The sequence below is a fragment of the Oncorhynchus masou genome, chromosome 25 (genome assembly GCF_036934945.1).
Source record: "Oncorhynchus masou masou isolate Uvic2021 chromosome 25, UVic_Omas_1.1, whole genome shotgun sequence".
In the NCBI taxonomy this organism is placed as follows: Eukaryota; Metazoa; Chordata; class Actinopteri; order Salmoniformes; family Salmonidae; genus Oncorhynchus; species Oncorhynchus masou.
Window position 1 is genome coordinate 17937426 of NC_088236.1, and position 19493 is coordinate 17956918.

General features: G+C 43.5%; 2 protein-coding genes across 18 annotated transcripts; both read right to left on the reverse strand.

Annotated features, from left to right (window-relative positions):
* Positions 1-2851: 2851 nt before the first annotated feature.
* sb:cb288 (uncharacterized) lies at positions 2852-9226 on the reverse strand. Of its 17 annotated transcripts, none has more exons than XR_010451584.1 (5): positions 8840-9226; positions 7891-8212; positions 5910-5978; positions 5029-5113; positions 2852-4603 (listed from the first exon to the last, which is right to left on the reverse strand). XR_010451584.1 is itself a non-coding variant. In XM_064936809.1 (5 exons), exons 1-5 carry the CDS (start codon positions 8945-8947, stop codon positions 4640-4642), a joined length of 276 nt encoding a protein of 91 aa, XP_064792881.1. In that variant the 5' UTR covers positions 8948-9224; the 3' UTR covers positions 2852-4639. The 17 variants fall into 17 exon arrangements, 2 of the variants coding, with proteins under 2 accessions (XP_064792881.1, XP_064792880.1); XR_010451585.1 differs by having other exon boundaries at positions 7891-7942; positions 8840-9219; XR_010451593.1 differs by lacking the exons at positions 7891-8212; positions 8840-9226 and adding exons at positions 6682-6939; positions 6997-7880 and having other exon boundaries at positions 5910-6565.
* A 249-nt stretch (positions 9227-9475) lies between these two features.
* LOC135513850 (synaptobrevin homolog YKT6) lies at positions 9476-16464 on the reverse strand. Its single transcript, XM_064936811.1, has 8 exons — positions 16307-16464; positions 15669-15874; positions 15307-15389; positions 14569-14669; positions 14160-14264; positions 13968-14033; positions 13562-13663; positions 9476-12687 (listed from the first exon to the last, which is right to left on the reverse strand). The coding sequence occupies exons 2-8, from the start codon at positions 15770-15772 to the stop codon at positions 12652-12654; spliced, it is 597 nt and encodes a 198-aa protein (XP_064792883.1). The 5' UTR covers positions 15773-15874; positions 16307-16464; the 3' UTR covers positions 9476-12651.
* Positions 16465-19493: the final 3029 nt, after the last annotated feature.

Sequence of the window (19493 nt, forward strand, 5' to 3'; positions counted from 1 at the left end):
TGAGACCACCTCCCCCTCCCTGCTCTGAGACCACCTCCCCCTCCCTGCTCTGAGACCACCTCCCTGCTCTGAGACCACCTCCCTGCTCTGAGACCACCTCCCTGCTCTGAGACCACCTCCCCCTCCCTGCTCTGAGACCACCTCCCTGCTCTGAGACCACCTCCCTGCTCTGAGACCACCTCCACGCTCTGAAACCACCTCCACGCTCTGAAACCACCTCCACGCTCTGAAACCACCTCCACGCTCTGAAACCACCTCTACATCCCTGCTCTGAGACCACCACCTCCCTGCTCTGAGACCACCTCCCTGCTCTGAGACTTCCTCCACCTCCCTGCTCTGAGACTTCCTCCACCTCCCTGCTCTGAGACTTCCTCCACCTCCCTGCTCTGAGACCACCACCACCTCCCTGCTCTGAAACCACCTCCACTACCCTGCTCTGAGACCTGCTGTGAGACCACCTCCCTGCTCCGAGACCACCTCCACCTCCCTGCTGAGACCACCTCCACCTCCCTGCTCTGAGACCACCTCCCTGCTCTGAGACCACCACCTCCCTGCTCTGAGACCTGCTCTGAGACCACCTCCCTGTTCTGAGACTACCTCCACGCTCTGAAACCACCTCTACCTCCCTGCTCTGAGACCACCACCTCCCTGCTCTGAGACCACCTCCACCTCCCTGCTCTGAGACCACCTCCCTGCTCTGAGACCACCTCCACCTCCCTGCTCTGAGACCACCTCTACGCTCTGAAACCACCTCCATCTCCCTGCTCTGAGAACACCACCTCCCTGCTCTGAGACCACCTCCACGCTCTGAAACCACCTCTACCTCCCTGCTCTGAGACCACCTCCAACTCCCTGCTCTGAGACCACCTCCCTGCTCTGAGACCACCTCCACTACCCTGCTCTGAGACCTGCTGTGAGACCACCTCCCTGCTCTGAGACCACCTCCACCTCCCTGCTCTGAGACTACCTCCACCTCCCTGCTCTGAGACCACCACTTCCCTGCTCTGAGACTACCTCCACCTCCCTGCTCTGAGACCACCTCCCTGCTCTGAGACCACCTCCACGCTCTGAAACCACCTCCACGCTCTGAAACCACCTCTACATCCCTGCTCTGAGACCACCACCTCCCTGCTCTGAGACCTGCTCTGAGACCACCTCCCTGCTCTGAGACTTCCTCCACCTCCCTGCTCTGAGACCTCCTCCACCTCCCTGCTCTGAGACCACCACCACCTCCCTGCTCTGAGACTTCCTCCACCTCCCTGCTCTGAGACTTCCTCCACCTCCCTGCTCTGAGACCTCCTCCACCTCCCTGCTCTGAGACCACCACCACCTCCCTGCTCTGAAACCACCTCCACCTCCCTGCTCTGAGACTTCCTCCACCTCCCTGCTCTGAGACCTCCTCCACCTCCCTGCTCTGAGACCACCACCACCTCCCTGCTCTGAAACCACCTCCACTACCCTGCTCTGAGACCTGCTGTGAGACCACCTCCCTGCTCAGACCACCTCCACCTCCCTGCTGAGACCACCTCCACCTCCCTGCTCTGAGACCACCTCCCTGCTCTGAGACCACCTCCCTGCTCTGAGACCACCACCTCCCTGCTCTGAGACCACCTCCCTGCTCTGAGACTACCTCCACGCTCTGAAACCACCTCCACCTCCCTGCTCTGAGACCACCTCCACCTCCCTGCTCTGAGACCACCTCCCTGCTCTGAGACCACCTCCCTGCTCTGAGACCACCTCCACCTCCCTGCTCTGAGACCACCTCTACGCTCTGAAACCACCTCCATCTCCCTGCTCTGAGAACACCACCTCCCTGCTCTGAGACCACCTCCACGCTCTGAAACCACCTCTACCTCCCTGCTCTGAGACCACCTCCCTGCTCTGAGACCACCTCCCTGCTCTGAGACCACCTCCACTACCCTGCTCTGAGACCTGCTGTGAGACCACCTCCCTGCTCTGAGACCACCTCCACCTCCCTGCTCTGAGACTACCTCCACCTCCCTGCTCTGAAACCTGCTCTGAGACTACCTCCACCTCCCTGCTCTGAGACCACCTCCCTGCTCTGCATAATCACACACACATACAGGGTGAGCCTGTGACAACATGGATAGGCATTTTAAAACTAGTATTTGCCTCCCTCATGAAAGATGAGTTAATGTGAACAATTATTGGATCTGTTGACAATTGGTGTTAAACCCTCTGTTGTGACACACTGACACAAGGTCCAGCTTAGATAGACCCCTCCTCCTGCCAGCCCAACACTGTCTAACATGTCTACCAGAGCCAGTATTCCCTACACGGAAGATGTCATCATTAGATCTCTCAACACACCCTGGATGGCCTACAGAGACACTATGCTGGATGGTACCTCATACCAAAGGTGTGTGTTCTCAGTGTTGTGTGTAGGGCAGTTGTGTGTTACTGTTCATATAGTTGTTGCTTCTAGAGCACAGCGTTGATGCTTACCCTGAAGTCAGTGCTGTTTGATCAGGCTGAATGGGAGACACGAGACATCTTCAACCCACAACACTTCCTGGATGCTGAGGGACAATTTAGTAGGCGGGATGCATTCATGGTCTTCTCTGCAGATAATCTTAATCTCACCTAAAGAGAGTGTGTGTCATTCCTGGGTAAGCATGTGGCCAGGATAGAGCTTTTCCTGTTCTTTATTAGTCTGGATGGACAGGAGGGAGCAACAAGAACACCACATCACTAAGTTCCACACCAGACCATGATGAATCCCCCACTGCCCTGCAGGAACCTCTCACCCCGTGCACTAAACACAGCAGAGATCAAATATAGACCTTTTTGTGGTCGAGGGCGAGGCTACATTAAAATTACAACAGGACAGTTTGAACATTTTACAAGTTTATTAGTTACATAAAACCCAAAGGACTTAAGACTTGAATTCCTTAGAATCATCTAATTGTGTATGACTTCAAGACCTCCCACTAACACAATAATTTGTTAGTATTTGATAGAGAATTTTGAGCTCATTTTAAACCTCTCCTTTCCTAGTGTTCTGTTGCATAATTTGCATTGTTCGTTAATCAGAATGAATGTACATTCATCCCAACACTAAATAGTAACTCGGGTGTAAATTCAGATTTAACTCTGATGAAAGTAAAAAAGGGAAAACTCAGTAAAAGAGCAAGAACACAAATCACAGTTTAATGAAAGGAACAGTAAGTGACATCCTGAGGAAAAGTAACATGACAAACCTGGATATCATAAGGCCATTAACTCCAGCTCAATCATTCACCTAAAGCCATCATATCACATGCACAACCAAATATAAAGTTTTAGCAAATTTCCCATTCATTATCACTTTCCTTTGCTTTCAAACACATGTAGTCAGCCCTAATCAAAATCTACACACACTCTCACCCAAACAGAAAAAAAAACATACCTACATGTTTGCCAGGCCAGTAGGCTTGTTGACCGATAGGAAGAACAGTGACCTGTGCTGCCTCCTTCCTCAGTAGTACAAATTTCACTGTCAACTGTCAGTGACCCGCAGACAACAGTATAGCTACGCTTCAGTTAAAGTCAGCATCTCACGCAGGCATAGCACTGTGGCATACAGTGGATCCTAGAATCATTTAGATCAGGCTCTCAAACTATTGGGGTCCGGCACCTTTTTTGTGATAGCAAATATATAAAGGGACCCCCTCAATCAGACCAACTCGAGTGAGAAAAATAGCATACACAGTGTTTTACTATGACTTCAGTGTATGGCCAGACGAACCAAGGCTCGGTCCTGGGGAAGAACATTTTAAAAGGCCAGCCTCTTGACAGATTTTGTCATGGGGCAAAGAGTTTGTGTTGTTGCAGCTTTAGCACTAATCTTCTGCAATTCAACACATTTTCCCATGAGACAGAAAGAAAACTGAAGTTTAAAATATACACACACTATGGGTTATTGAGTTGAAAAATGTATAATTGGTGAGTACTGTAGATGCCAATATCCCTGTGAGCCTCCCAGGCCCACGTTGTCCAGGGTTTAAGAACATAAATTGTATATTAATAATATGACATTTTATTGTATTTACACTCTAAACTAATTCAACAGATCTCTTGGCAAAAATGTGACCTGTTAGTAATATTCAGATTATTATTATTTTTTTACATACAAAAATGTTTACAAGTTTGATGAGTCTGCAGACCCCAGCTTAACTGATTTAGATTGTTTATTCATGCTCTCTGACGCAACTTCAGTTGGATCCTTTAGCCATTTGAGTGGATCCTCTAGCCATTTGAGTGGATCCTCTTAAGGCAATTTAGAAGATCCTTTTAGATCCATTTGACCGGATCCTTAGATTCCGGTCCATCCTCTGACCATGATAAGCTAGATCCATAATTATGCCATCCCCTAGCTCTATGCAAATGTTTCTGAATCTCCATTTCCTCTCTGATGTCCAGGAACATCCCGATGAGAGACAAGTCAGTATCAGTGGATCTTTTCGGGTCCGTTTGACTGGCCGGGGTTTGATGCAGGAGTTGGATCCAATGGATCCTCTGGCCAGATGGCCTAGATGAGATCCTGATTGTCAGTCAGCATACTTGGCTCCTCTTGTCTCGAACCCTCACCCTCCTTTTCTTCCTATGTTGAGTGTTCAGCTGTTACTTAGTGACTAACTCATAATGCGCTATAGGTTAAATATAAAAATGTTAATAATTTTTGAATCACTTGAGATTGAAAAAAAATGATTATACATAATGTCATTTTGGGTAAAATGATCTACTTTAATCTTAAACTATGGTATCCAAATAAGTAAATAAACAATTCTGTGTTTAAACAGAGATGATTACCTCAGAGAGTAATTAGAGTTCACTTCAAATAAACTGACATTACTGGTTACTATTTGAGAAATAAAGATTATTATGGTGGCAATGTCGGACTAGATCCAAAACCTGACCCACTGGAGATAAGATCGTGATGTCCAGGCTTGATAGGATGTGACAAGTATTCCTTTTCAAACCAATGTCACATGAGAATGCTGTTTGGATTGGTTTCTTGTTCCTTACCTTTGGGGTGGTGAGACCATACACTTCCACAGAACTGCATAGAGACCCAATACGAAACCAATGAATAGTGCAGCTGCAATGGCTCCTACACACAGACAGATTTACGGAGAGAAATCATTGTTCACACATTGTCACCGATGGCTTTGAGTGTCAAAAATAAACAAAATTCAGTGAAATTCCATCACATACAATATGCTACCCTCACACTACCCTGTCACGTCCTACAACTTCAAACGGGAAAGGCGTCTTAACAGAGCAGCTCAAACTCATCTACAGGACATGCAACTGTTTGCAGCAGTACAGAGACGACACTTAGCAGTGCAATGCCAACTGCACTGCCCCTTGGCAGACCATGAACTATTACTGACTATTACCGTGGCTAGCGGAATGTCACGCTGTCTTCCAAACCTCTGGCCTGCCTGGGCCTGGCCACCTGACACGTGTCTGATTAAGTCTTTTTCTTTTCCACCATGGAAACAAACATTGAGCATGTTCCAACTGAAACATTAAAATCAGATAAGAGGATAGCAAGAGAGTGATGTCATGACCCACCCCAAACAATGTTTTTCTCAACAACAAAAAAGGCAAAGAGAGACAGAGGAATGCTAAACTTTACCCAATTTAGAATAAAAACACAGTTAAAAAGCCAGGAGTCATGGTGACAATGAGGACACCTCAGCCTGGTCGTTATTTGACTGGTCAGAGGTTTACATTTGGCCAGCATTTATCTGGATCGTCTATGTCTAGAGGGATCCAGATAGACCAAAGAGAAGATGAAGGGAGAGGTGAACTGAGCTACAGCTTATTTAATCTGCCTGACACATCAATGTACCAAGGTAACAGACTAGCCTTTGTCAATGCAAACAAGTGATGAGTCTGACCTGGGATGATGCCACTGCCTCTGGCCTGGGGGTCTTCTGTGTATGAGGGACGAGGGATGGCCGTTGACTCTTTAAAAAAAAATAAAAAGAAACTCTTGAATGAGATTTACTGTGTAGCAACTGTCATCAAAATTGTTAAAAGGTTGTTTGTTTGTTTGTTTCTAATAAATGTATCAGTTGGACAAGGGATGAAGATACTCCAAACCTTTTAGAATTGTTAAAATCCCTTAGATATTGATAGAATTATAGCACATTAAACATTTTCCTGGCACGGACAAATAATGAATTCAGGGATTTGTTGGAATTCAGTTATTCAATTTAAAAAGTAATGTTTTTTTATTTGTGTGTGCCTAATGTGCATATATGTATACATTAACATAAATGAGTGGAACAGGGCTGTAACCACCAAAAACGCGCTCTGTCTTCTAGGCCCACCTGCACCCACCTGCTGTGTCTAGGCCCACCTGCACTCACCTGCTATGTCTAGGCCCACCTGCACTCACCTGCTGTGTCTAGGCCCACCTGCTGTGTCTAGGCCCACCTGCTGTGTCTAGGCCCACCTGCAGTGTCTAGGCCCACCTGCAGTGTCTAGGCCCACCTGCAGTGTCTAGGCCCACCTGCACTCACCTGCTGTGTCTAGGCCCACCTGCACTCACCTGCTGTGTAGGCCCACCTGCAGTGTCTAGGCCCACCTGCACTCACCTGCTGTGTCTAGCCCACCTGCACTCACCTGCTGCCCACCTGCACTCACCTGCTAGGCCCACCTGCCCACCTGCTGTGTCTAGGCCCACCTGCTGTGTCTAGGCCCACCTGCAGTGTCTAGGCCCACCTGCAGTGTCTAGGCCCACCTGCAGTGTCTAGGCCCACCTGCTGTGTCTAGGCCCACCTGCACTCACCTGCTGTGTCTAGGCCCACCTGCTGTGTCTAGGCCCACCTGCACTCACCTGCAGTGTCTAGGCCCACCTGCAGTGTCTAGGCCCACCTGCTGTGTCTAGGCCCACCTGCTGTGTCTAGGCCCACCTGCACTCACCTGCTGTGTCTAGGCCCACCTGCAGTGTCTAGGCCCACCTGCTGTGTCTAGGCCCACCTGCTGTGTCTAGGCCCACCTGCACTCACCTGCTGTGTCTAGGCCCACCTGCACTCACCTGCTGTGTCTAGGCCCACCTGCACTCACCTGCTGTGTCTAGGCCGTCTTGACTGCATTAAATTACTGTTGTCCTGTTCTCTTGCATAATTCAACATGTGTTTCAATAGCAGGATACCCTCATATTTAAAATCAACACGCTTGGCTCTAGATTATACCCATCTATACATACTTTAAATTATTTGTGTAATCAGACATAAATATAATCCAAGTGTTTATTTTCGGAAGTTACTTTCATTTCAGCACACGTTAATTTGTAAACATTTCAAAATGTATTAAATTACTTTAAGTTCCACAAAAAAATTAACACCAAACAAAATAAAGTTATCTTTCTTGTGATGTAAGTTAAATGTGTGTTAAATCCCAGACGAAGATTTAGCGTTTTTATAGATGCAATGGAAAGCAAATGTTTTCCATTGAGCCCATTTCAGCCATTACCAGGGTGTTCGACAGGTCACTACAAACATTCAAGCGATCATAACGTTAAAAAAATGAGACACAAGCAAGAGTAGGAATGAGTCGCAGGAGTAAAACGTAAGCAATCAAGCCAGCAATATTTAAGTGACAAGTGGATTTTGTGGACTCCTCAAACACAGGAAATAGATAGCTGAAAGGGCCAGTTCCCGAAGTGGGTGCGTCATGCACATTTCTACTGTGTGTGTTGGAGATTGACACCACACCTGGTCCCAATTCCAGTCAATTCAGGAAGTACACTGAAATTCCAATTCTCATCAAAGCTTTTCAGTTAGGACAAATTGGAATTTAAATGTGGTTTACTTTCTGAATTGACTGAAATTTTAATTAAATTGACCCCAAACCTAACTGATACACACTCACCATTGTGCTGTTCATATGTAGCGAGGACCCATGTGTGCATTGGAACAGCTCTCTGAAAGACAGAGACAGACTGAAAGCATACAGGACACACACACACAACCCCAACGAACACACAGTACTGGTGAGCACAGGAGGTTGGTGGCACCTTAATTGGGGAGAACGGGCTCCAGACAATGACTGGAGCGGAATCAGTGGAATGGTATCAAATACATTAAACACATGGTTTCCAGGTGTTGATGCCATTCCATTAGCTCTGTTCTGGCCATTATGAGCCGTCCTCCCCTCAGTAGCCTCCAGTGCTGGAAAGTGGAGACAAAAGTTCCTGGGAAAAAAATCCCACCAGAGGCGTTCAGTAAGCTTGTCTGTGCATGTCCTCAGACTCATCTCCTGTTGACAGTGGCACTCTGATCCAACTCAGAGGCCTACTTCAACTCAGGCAACACTAAAAAATGTGTGATTTTGAGTCAGCTTGCACTCACCCTTCCCTGGAGAAAAATTACAAAAACTGTCCTTGGCCACTTTTTAATAACAAGACACAGTAAACACATAAAATCGGGTTTCAGCAAAAACATTGGAGGAAGTCTTGCAGAATGGAAAATTAAACTAGGCCTATGGCGCGCCATGATTGTTTGTCCAAGATAAGAACTGAGCCAGCGACAGTTTCCAAAACATCTGTAGGGTTTTTCACAGCCTGCATGAAAGTCTCCCATCAAGAAATACGAATAATCGCATAGGCAGTTTGCAGACCAATACTAAACACTTTAATATATGCAGGGATGCTCGTAGGAAAAAAAAAATAGGTTCAGTAAATTACTTTTATTCTCTACAAATATACCCTCGTCAATCAAGTTGCAACAATGTAACAGCTGAGCAAGCACGTCCACGAAAACATGCAGGCTACAAATGTTGCTTTAAAAATATCGAATGTAAATATACTGGATTTACCTACCTGTTTTTATTTGTTTATTCGCCTACGATGAGTTTGTCTAACGCTTACCTCCGAGGTGTTTCCATCGCTAAATACAATTTTGGTCTGGTTTTTCACCTCCGTCCACATTTTTTGCACGCGTGTGTTGTGAAATTAAAGGGAGTGATGACGCTCCTCTCGTCCGCCGCTGGTCGGTTGCAAGCGCACCAGGAAACACTCTGTCGCTTCGAAGATTTGCTCCGCCAGCGAACTTTCTCAAAACACTTTACATCAGCTGACTGCGATCTTCAGGAGGGCGGAGAGAGTAGGGTTCATGGGACGTACAGCCTTGATTCGTTAAAAATACCTATTGTGATGTATACAAATAATTTAATCAGATCGGTTTCTCTAGTTGTTGTATTAATAGGCGTACCCTATCCACACGGGTGGAAAACTACCCAATTGTCATACTTGAGTAAAAGTGAAAGTCACCCAGTAGAATACTACTTGAGTAAAAGTCTAAAAGTATTTGGTTTTAAACATACTATCATGATTACCATTACTATTAGTTGTTATATCTTGTCTAGGTGGTTTGCTTGATTGGTTTATTACAAAATGATTACCACAGGTTGGTTATAACACTACACTTTAAAACAATTAATTTACAGGACACATCTGTTCAAGGCCTTTTGTTTTTTATCAAGGAAATATTACAACTTCTGTAAACAATGTTTCAGCTAAATAAATGTCCAAAATATGTATTAATACATCATCTTCAATCTTTGCTTCCAATTCCATGATGTGCTATTTAACTAAATAAATTAATTACAGAACATCTCTCTCCCAATTAAGACATGATATTTAAAGTGGAGAAACAAATCAATAAATAGCTACAGCTTAACTTTAATAGCATTTGTAACAGTATTTAAGTTTTCAGCACAACTTAAATGTTTACAGAACAAAATTCCTCAGAGAAAATGTTTTTTTGTTCACCCTTGGCTTACTTCATTTGGGGAGTTGATCATAAGTGTACAAGAGTCATCAAAGTGTCCTTCATTGGAAACACTGGTGTCAAGTTAACTATCTGTTTGCCCCACATCAAACATTATGGAGAGTGTAGTCAGCTTCTAGAAGTTACACAGAAGTTGTGCCATAAAGCAATAAGAGCAGTTCAGGTCACAGACTAATTATGTATTTGCACACAGATGTTCACACACACACACACACACACAATCAGGTCATAAGATACAAAATAAAGCAGCAAGATAAACTACATCTAAAATATCAAAGGCCTCTCTCCATCTCACATTGTCCAACAACTCATCCTCTGGAGTCTGGGAACACAATGAAAAACCATCCAAAGCCAAATAAGTGTTACGGTACTGATTACAAGGAGTGCTATCTGGGATGTTGGCCTGTGAGGAGTGTGTTTTTCACACAAAACTGAGCCTGTTAAATGAAACAGAATGCTTTGATAGAAATGTTTGTTGAACACACCTATGTTATGCTGAAAGAGGAATCTTGTCTGTTCTATACAAATAGTCCCTCGTCAATCAAGTTGCAACAATGTAACAGCTGAGCAAGTACGTCCATAACGGGTCAGAGCTTAAAAGGCGCCACATGGTCAATCCGTCATCTGCAATGGCCATGCAGCATTTACAGTGATAGAGCCTCTGCAGAAACCTTGCAATTCATATTTCCGCTTCACAGAGCTGTTGTGAAAGAAGTGAGCAACGAGCATCAACCAATCATGTCAATGCAGAGATATTTTTATTTAACTAGGCAAGTCAGTTAAGAAGAAATTCTTATTTACAATGACGGCCGAGGAACAGTGGTTAACTACCTTGTTCAGGCGCAGAACAAAAGCTTTTTACCTTGTCAGCTCAGGGATTCGATCTACCAACCTTTCGGTTACTGGTCCAACACTCTAACCACTCGGCTACCTGCCACCTCAATCCCCTTCACATTGTTCAAACATTTGGGAGGCCCACAGCAATGTGGTACAGAACTCAATTTGGCCTCAGCGTGCCCCCGGATGCTCTGCAATTATGTCACACCCTCCATACAGCGTTTCCGACCATACTTTCTGATCAAACATAAATTACCTCTTATGGTGGATCCTGACTATAGAGAATGATAAAAGGCCTCGAGCGGCCAAAATGCCATTTTAGCATTGGCAGCACCATTGAGGGCTTCCACCATACTTCCGCCATTTTAAAATAGTCAACTAGGTGAGGATTCCTACAGGTTCAGCCTCAATGGCGCTGCCCATGCTGTGACATGCGCTATAATGGCACAGCTAAAAAAGGTGTCCTATATCTATCTCTATGATAGACCCCATTGGTGGGTGGGTGATGGCTGATTCATTGTGAGAGCCGTCTTAAGACTGCATCCAGACAGACCAATGATTTAGATAAACACGACATAACTAATGGGGGGCGCTGTGTTGAAGCCAGGATGTCTCCATCTTGGCACTCCCCAGCATTATAAAAAATATTTTGGAATCTATAGAAATGCATTTCTTAATGTCTACATTTGTTTTTGCCGCATTTATTCTACAACAGACACCTTAAATGCATACTTTTAAATTGTGAGCTAAACATAAAAAAACAAAAACAAAAAAAAACATATTTCTTTAAAGTATCATTTTTTAGAGATTACTAATCTTACAACAAAAACATTTCAATATATGTAACTTTGCCCTTGAAAAATGTAATTGAAATACTGTAGAATTTCAATAATTCCTATGGAGGACTGTTCCTACTGGGGAGTATCAATATGGCCAACCAGTGGCTTCAAAGCCTCTCAATAGTCAATACATAGTGTCAACAATCCAGTTTTTATATACATCAATGGTCCGGACAACAAACACTTTTTTTTAGCCTACACTGTGAAACACAAAATTAAAAAAAGCTTTGGAGGGATTACAGCGCAACTCCAGTACGACACTGCAAGACCTGCCTTTCATACCACATACTCATACACAGCAGGACTTCAATGTAACCCATAATTCAATAAGGCTTGTCGAGTCTATAGACATCACTACACACTGCTTTCTAAGTACAGGCTACCCAATTTAATTTAACAAGTCCATCCGCACGAGCAATACCAATCAAAAACTGGAAAGTTTTCACATGCCTCCACAAAAACCCCATGATTTAATACGATTAAATCACTGCCCTAAAACATTCTGTGGAAATTAGCAATTTGATCATGGAGTTCTGATGTCTCAGACCCAGTTACAAACAGCCACTGCTCCCCCAAATCACAATACATAGAATAGAATTCCTCCAGGATACAGAGGCCCTTTAAATATTTAACTGAATATACCTGAACTACGAATGTGAGGAAACAGCACCATCTAGTGGGAAAAGAAAATATGACGACACTACAAGACCTTTACGAGAACACCAGCAGATCCTGGGTTCCAGAAGTCTCTTGTTTAACGTTAGCTGTGAGTTACTACATAGAACAGAGCGAGATTGTCAGGGTTGTTTTAAAGCCAAGCATGAGAACTTAATCTCTCCTCCTTCAAAACATAAGATTCTGATACAGTCTGAAATTCAGGAAACACTTTAAGACTTTTCAAAGAACAAACCACCAAAGATACAAACAACACGTTATTGACGGACCACATCCTGGCTGGCTATGAACCACCTCAGTGCCTTTTGAGAGGTTACAATGAAGCAAATAAATATAATAATTTCCCCTGCCAACCCCCCCACCCAACTGCCTCTGTGCCCTCCCAGTGACTGAGCGGAGGCCATTCCATCTCCTGGAGGCTGGGGCATGATGGGAGTTGTAGGATGAGCAGAAAGGCCAAGAGATGTGTCGAAGAGGACAGTTCACAGTCATTACATGACCTCGCAGCACGAGTTCTGCTTCCGTGCCTGTGGGATAGAAAACAGAGAGTGATTGATTAGCAATTACTACATCAATTGCACACTGAGGCGGCTACTGCCGTGAAGAAAATGAGTCTTGATAAAGCAGATCTGTAAGTAACCCCGTCCCGGATCCCTTTTCAACACAGCTGACGATCCGAATCACGTTCTGCGCACACAAATTTGTGGTCACCCTCCCTTCACATTTCTGACTGTCGATCTGGAATTATAATTCTTCAAGTTTTACAGGTGAAACATCCATTCAGCTTCTGCACACCAACTATTTGATCTCAATCAGTTTCATAAGGAAATTCATTTAGATCTTGAGTTCCACAGTGTTTTTTCAAATTAGCCTACATTGTTGTTTTGAATTATGTACAGTGAGCAAATATTAGAGCAAATGGTGTTCAACTGTAGCATACCTGTGTTTAGTTTCAATCAGCGCACCTACTTTGCCTAGTGACACGCGCTGTTGAGTTTTAGGCCACGAGAGAAAAATGCAACGATTCGCACAACCATCCTAAAATCTAAAGAAATTAGGTGTTGTTACAGTAACGTTATACTATGCAATTATATTTGGTTCTGTTATGTAGGATACTATCATTGTGATCTTGCAGTCATTGATTCCGCTTTGATATAACTATTAACAGCGCACCATTCACCATTCGTTAGAGTAGCCTGTTCTCTGAGCTACCGAACAAATAGAGCAGTAGAAAGTAGAGTAGAGAATCCTTCACATGCAGAAGCTTCTAAACTGTCAAGAAGAAACATTTGATCAGCAGCCACTCCGTTTTTATAAAGCCTAAAAATAGCCCAAGTTTCATCTAAAATGCAATGACAGTTTGAACCGGAGAGCTCAGTCCACAGTCACTACAGTACTTACAGTCTTATAAAAGGCTTTCGACTGGTTCCCCAGGTGTTCAGACTTCTGCACCAGATCATCCAGCTTCTCCCCTCTTTCCAACAGAGACTCCATGGTGTTGTGCTGCAGAGACAATCACACCACACTTCATATACAGCATCACACCCACCACAGGCACTAGCAGTGTTAGACATGCAGTAGTGCAAGTTTCAGCTTCCTATATGGGGAAAATCATGTTAGAGTCCATAGCAAAAGTAGTAAGGTTGAGAATCCAGAATAGAGACAGTTTTTCACACAAATCTCCAACTGGCATAAACAGTTGATTTACGCTAGAGGCAATTATATTAGCTTATCTCAAGTTTGCCCATTATGTGAGAGATTCTCAGAGATGTGGTTATGTCAGGGAGTGTCGACTGAAGAGACTTACCAGAATGATCTTTGTCTCGTCCAGTTCAGCCTGCACTTTGGTCATAGCATCTGCCTCTCTGGGGTTCTGAGGAGAAAACACAGACTCCCTCAAACTATCACAATCATGGATATTCAAGTGTTTTTCAAAGTTATTTAATTGTATGTGTAATGTTTGTTGTGTGTCATTTTAGAGACAGGATGCCATGTGTACCTGGTACTTGGCCAGGTGGATGTCCAGAGCTTTGTAGATGATGGTTTCAGGGTTTCCAGATGGCCAGTCTATGCTGTCCACTTGTCTGGAGAACTCCTCTAGCACCTGCATGATCAAACATCAAACCATTCAATCAGGATTTCTTAAACTATGGGTCGAGACCCAACGTGGGTCCTGATCACGTGAGAGGTGGGTTGCAAATTTTGAAAATACATCTATAATCATACACCATTTATTCTTAGTTTGGAGGATCCCTGCATTAAATGCTGAAACAGATACCGAAATGGCCTGGTGAGGAGCAATAACTCTGGAAGAAAACTTGAGACAAACAAGACCCAGACCAGAGAGTAATATTCTCCACTTGTTGCTAAGGGAATAATGTATCTCTCTGCACAGCATCTCTACCCACCTTGTCTAGTAGTGTGAAGGCGACCCTTTGAGGGTACTCGCTGTCTGCTATCACCACTGCACTCAGACTGTCATTCCTCACATACACGTGGCACAGGTACTCTGGAGGGAGAGGGTAGGAAATATAGGAATAACCTCCTGTTAGCAGGTCGAAGACAGCACTGTGAGCAGGTCTTTCTCCAGGCTCCCCCATCACCTGCTTTTACATCCGTCTTAACTTATAACATGGACGTAGGGTTCTTCCACAGCCCAAGTGCAGAACAGGACAATCGCTTCAGCAACAAGTAGAAGACACTTCTAAAGAAACTTCAGTTTTATCTCAATCTCTTCATTCAAAGACTCAGTCATGGACACTCTTACTGACAGTTGTGGCTGCTTTGTGTGATGCATTGTTGTCTCTACCTTCTTGCCCTTTGCCCAACAATGTTTGTACCATGTTGTGGTCATGTGTTGCTACCATACTGTGCTGTTATGTGTTGCTGCCTTGCTATGTTGTTGTCTTAGGTCTCTCTTTGTGTAGTGTTGTGTTGTCTCTCTTGTAGTGATGTGTGTTTTGTCCTATATATTTTATTTTAAATCCCAGCCCCGCAGGAGGCCTTTTGCCTTTAGATAGGCCATCATTGTACATAAGAATTTGTTCTTAACTGACTTGCCTAGTTAAATTAATGTTAAATACATTTATTACATTTAAAAATCTGAACACCGCCAAATGCTATGGCCCAGTGTGTCAGGAGTTTACCTTGTTCTTTGACTGAGGCTCGGCTGCCGTGTGCAGAACGCTCCACAATCAAGGCGCTGGTGAAGGTCATGAACTCTTGGACACTGCCAAAACCAAACACACAGACAATAGTGAAAACAGTGTTGGTGTTCTTGTCAATTCGAATGAATTCTGTTAAACCATGACAGGATACTATTAATGACAGGGAAGTCATCTTCTTCTTCATCTGCACTGATGTACAAGAACTGGACAGATGACAGAATATTCCCAGTCGGAGTCCATCGCACATTGCTTTCATATATCCTGTCTTCAGATCAGTGGAGATTGAGGGGAATCCCCTTTAGACTATTAAAATGCACCTAGGTGCCAAGAGGAAGACCCACCTGGAGCGTTGGAAGAAGCTAAAGGAGGATAGGTCATAGGCAGATTTAAGGAGGTTGGATTTTGTCGCTCCTTTGTGGAGGACGCTGAGGCTGTACAGCTTCATGATGACGCAGGGACAGAGAGTCACAGCGCTTGGGATGATAGGCGTGTCCCCGCGCAGAAGCCTCAAATCAACAACAACCACAATGCCAAGAGGTCTCAATGCCTGCCGGCCAAGAAAGGGAAACAATTAAAATCACGAGCCAAAGCAAACCAAGCATATAGCCACAAAGGACATACTCTGTAAGATAGCCTACTACACACAGTGACACATATTCTATAATCTAAATGACTGCTAAACTAGTTAACATTACAGACGGAACAAGGGTTAGTTAAACATATCTTTGCAATAAGTCGACATGCACTGCTTCGTCATATACTGGATCTTCATCAATATCGCTGGTTAGTTAGCTCACACCAATTGCTAGCTCAATAGCTAAATTATTTATTTTAGTTTTCTGGCGAGATAAAGAGCAATTTGACACTGGATGAATGAATCTAAATGCGATCCCACTTCATAGAGAGCTAACGTTACAACAACAACTCTTGTTCTTTCGACGACGGAGTTAGCTAAAGTTAATTTGTCGTACTTACTTACCAGATAAGACTGCACTGCTTGACATATGTTGAGAATAAAATACCAACTGAATTAGTCCATAACTACAGATCGTTCACTAATGTAGTTTATTTCTATCACTCCAACCACGTCACGATATAAGCAATGTCCCACAGGATAATTGTTCCGGAATGCAACACCGCCTCATCTTCTTCTTCTATGATATCATGGCGGTCCGCAAACAATCGTTAAAGTGCATGCCGTCACCTACTGTGCTGGAATGATCTGCCCAATTCTGTACTACCATGAAAATAAAATTCAAAACCAAATAAATCCTAACTTCTACCACACCCTCCCCAACCCTGCCAATGACTGGAACGAACTACAAAAATCTCTGAAACTGGAAACACTTATCTCCCTCACTAGCTTTAAGCACCAACTGTCAGAGCAGCTCACAGATTACTGCACCTGTACATAGCCCACCTATTATTTAGCCCAAACAACTACCTCTTTCCCTACTGTATTTAATTAATTCTTTTATTTTGCTCCTTTGCACCCCATTATTTTTATTTTTACTATGCACATTCTTCCATTGCAAATCTACCATTCTAGTGTTTTACTTGCTATATTGTATTTACTTTGCCACCATGGCCTTTTTTTGCCTTACATTTACATTTTACATTTAAGTCATTTAGCAGACGCTCTTATCCAGAGCGACTTACAAATTGGTGAATTCACCTTCTGACATCCAGTGGAACAGCCACTTTACAATAGTGCATCTAAATCATTACCTCCCTTATCAAATCAAATCAAATCAAATTGATTTATATAGCCCTTCGTACATCAGCTGATATTTCAAAGTGCTGTACAGAAACCCAGCCTAAAACCCCAAACAGCAAGCAATGCAGGTGTAGAAGCACGGTGGCTAGGAAAAACTCCCTAGAAAGGCCAAAACCTAGGAAGAAACCTAGAGAGGAACCAGGCTATGTGGGGTGGCCAGTCCTCTTCTGGCTGTGCCGGGTGGAGATTATAACAGAACATGGCCAAGATGTTCAAATGTTCATAAATGACCAGCATGGTCGAATAATAATAAGGCAGAACAGTTGAAACTGGAGCAGCAGCACGGCCAGGTTATCTCACCTCATTTGCTCACATCGTTTATAGACTTGTTTATACTGTATTATTGACTGTATGTTTGTTTTACTCCATGTGTAACTTTGTGTTGTTGTATGTGTCGAACTGCTTTGCTTTATCTTGGCCAGGTCGCAATTGTAAATGAGAACTTGTTCTCAACTTGCATACCTGGTTAAATAAAGGTGAAAAAAATAAAAAAAATAAAAACACCCATAGAACTAGATCTATATCATGTTGAAACACTCCACCCTTAGGATTGTTCAGGTATGTCAACAACCATTTCAACAATAACATCTGTTACCCCCAATATCTCTTTTGGAGTCTCCACAATAACCTTCAACCTGGCATTTCTGCTTTCCACAACCAAAGTTATATTGATAACCTTACCAATAAAACCTATGAAGTCAACTTTATTCATTATTAAAGTGTCATTCATGAGCACAAGATTTCTGAACAGGCCTCAAAACCATGCTAGGACCATCAGAAGCACCAAAATCAAATCAAATTTATTTATATAGCCCTTCTTACATCAGCTGATATCTCAAAGTGCTGTACAGAAACCCAGCCTAAAACCCCAAACAGCAAGCAATGCAGGTGTAGAAGTACGGTGGCTAGGAAAAACTCCCTAGAAAGGCCAAAACCTAGTAAGAAACCTAGAGATGAACCAGGCTATGTGGGGTGGCCAGTCCTCTTCTGGCTGGGCCGGAAGATGGCCACGATGTTCAAATGTTCATAAATTACCAGCATGGTCAAATAATAATAATCACAGGCAGAACAGTTTAAACTGGAGCAGCAGCACGGCCAAGTGGACTGGGGACAGCAAGGAGTCATCACAACACAACAGGACCGACAGACTTTTTTATTTTTCTCCATTCACCCATCGGGTAAGACACTGGGGCACCAACCACACCAGGAATTCTCTTCAGGGATTCAACCTGATCATTCACCGTCACCCCTGAGATGACTCATTTGACGGTTGATCTACTCCGAAGTTTAAAACACAAAACTTCTGTTGTTCGGATTCTTTTGAGGCTCACTGCAATCTTCCTATGTTCTTCAGAAATACAATTCATCAAAATAAGACCACCAGTGGTCACTGACAGACTCCACTTGTCCCAGTGCATACTTCACCATTTTTGACATCTCAAACGGGTCTCCCACATATGCATCCTTACTCAACAAATGCATCCTAACAAGAAGCGATTCATTTTCATTCATACATGTATCATCCACTCCAGTTTTCGATACTACTGTTGTCCATTCAGAACATTTGTCTTCATCAACTTGTCTCAACGCGCTGCTTGATTCCAACTCAGCATCCACTTCCGCATCTTTCCCTCCCTTGCCACACACCGCCTTATCAGAGACAGTACAGCGCATCATCACAATCTGTGTAGAGGGGTTGCAGGTGTGTCACAAATCACCTAGCAACCACACCAGGTCCCATGTTGGAAGACCAGAGTCAGTCTTTAAAAAAAACAAATATTTTTATTTTGTATTATTATTTATTTTATTTTATTATGAACACAACAAATACAAAAAACAGAAATATACAAACAAGAGTACATAAACCTAACAGACAGGGGTATTACATATCAAGATTCATTTTCAATTTGTTAAATACTTTTATGGTGGGTATTGCTTTTTTTTTACTGATCATTTCAAAATAAGGTTGCCAGGTGCACCGTGTTTGTTATGAGGGGGATATCTGTCAATCATCACATTAGATACAGAATTAAAATCTCCACCTAAGATAATTTTGATATCCTGAAATACACCTATAACTCCATTAATTTCTTCTTCAAATTCTTGAAATAATATCCAGTTGTTTTGTTTGTTGTTGGATGCATAAATATTCCCGAATAAAAACATTTCACTGTCGAAATTTACTGTTAAAATTAACCAACATCCAGAGTGGTGAGTCTTACTACAGATGACCTTCCCTTTAAATGCACCTCTTAAAATTGCTACACCTGCAGAGTGGTTGTTGCCATTTGATGACCAGATATCGTTACCCCATGGATTTTCCCAAAAAGATAGATCGGAAGAACAAGCATGAGTCTCTTGTAAAAAGTAAAAGTCTGCATAAAACCGT

What these genes read in the sequence shown, in the direction of transcription:
- sb:cb288 (XM_064936808.1), bottom strand. Translation starts at nt 8,947, where the DNA reads ATGTGGACGGAGGTGAAAAACCAGACCAAAATTGTATTTAGCGATGGA. An exon ending in GCGATGGAAACACCTCGGAG is followed by an intron (nt 7,943 to 8,887) that starts GTAAGCGTTAGA and finishes TCTGTCTTTCAG; the next exon opens with AGAGCTGTTCCAATGCACAC. An exon ending in TACATATGAACAGCACAATG is followed by an intron (nt 5,979 to 7,890) that starts GTGAGTGTGTAT and finishes TTTTTTTTAAAG; the next exon opens with AGTCAACGGCCATCCCTCGT.
- LOC135513850 (XM_064936811.1), bottom strand. Translation starts at nt 15,772, where the DNA reads ATGAAGCTGTACAGCCTCAGCGTCCTCCACAAAGGAGCGACAAAATCC. An exon ending in AGCTTCTTCCAACGCTCCAG is followed by an intron (nt 15,390 to 15,668) that starts GTGGGTCTTCCT and finishes TGGTTTTGGCAG; the next exon opens with TGTCCAAGAGTTCATGACCT. An exon ending in TCCACCTGGCCAAGTACCAG is followed by an intron (nt 14,034 to 14,159) that starts GTACACATGGCA and finishes TTTTCTCCTCAG; the next exon opens with AACCCCAGAGAGGCAGATGC.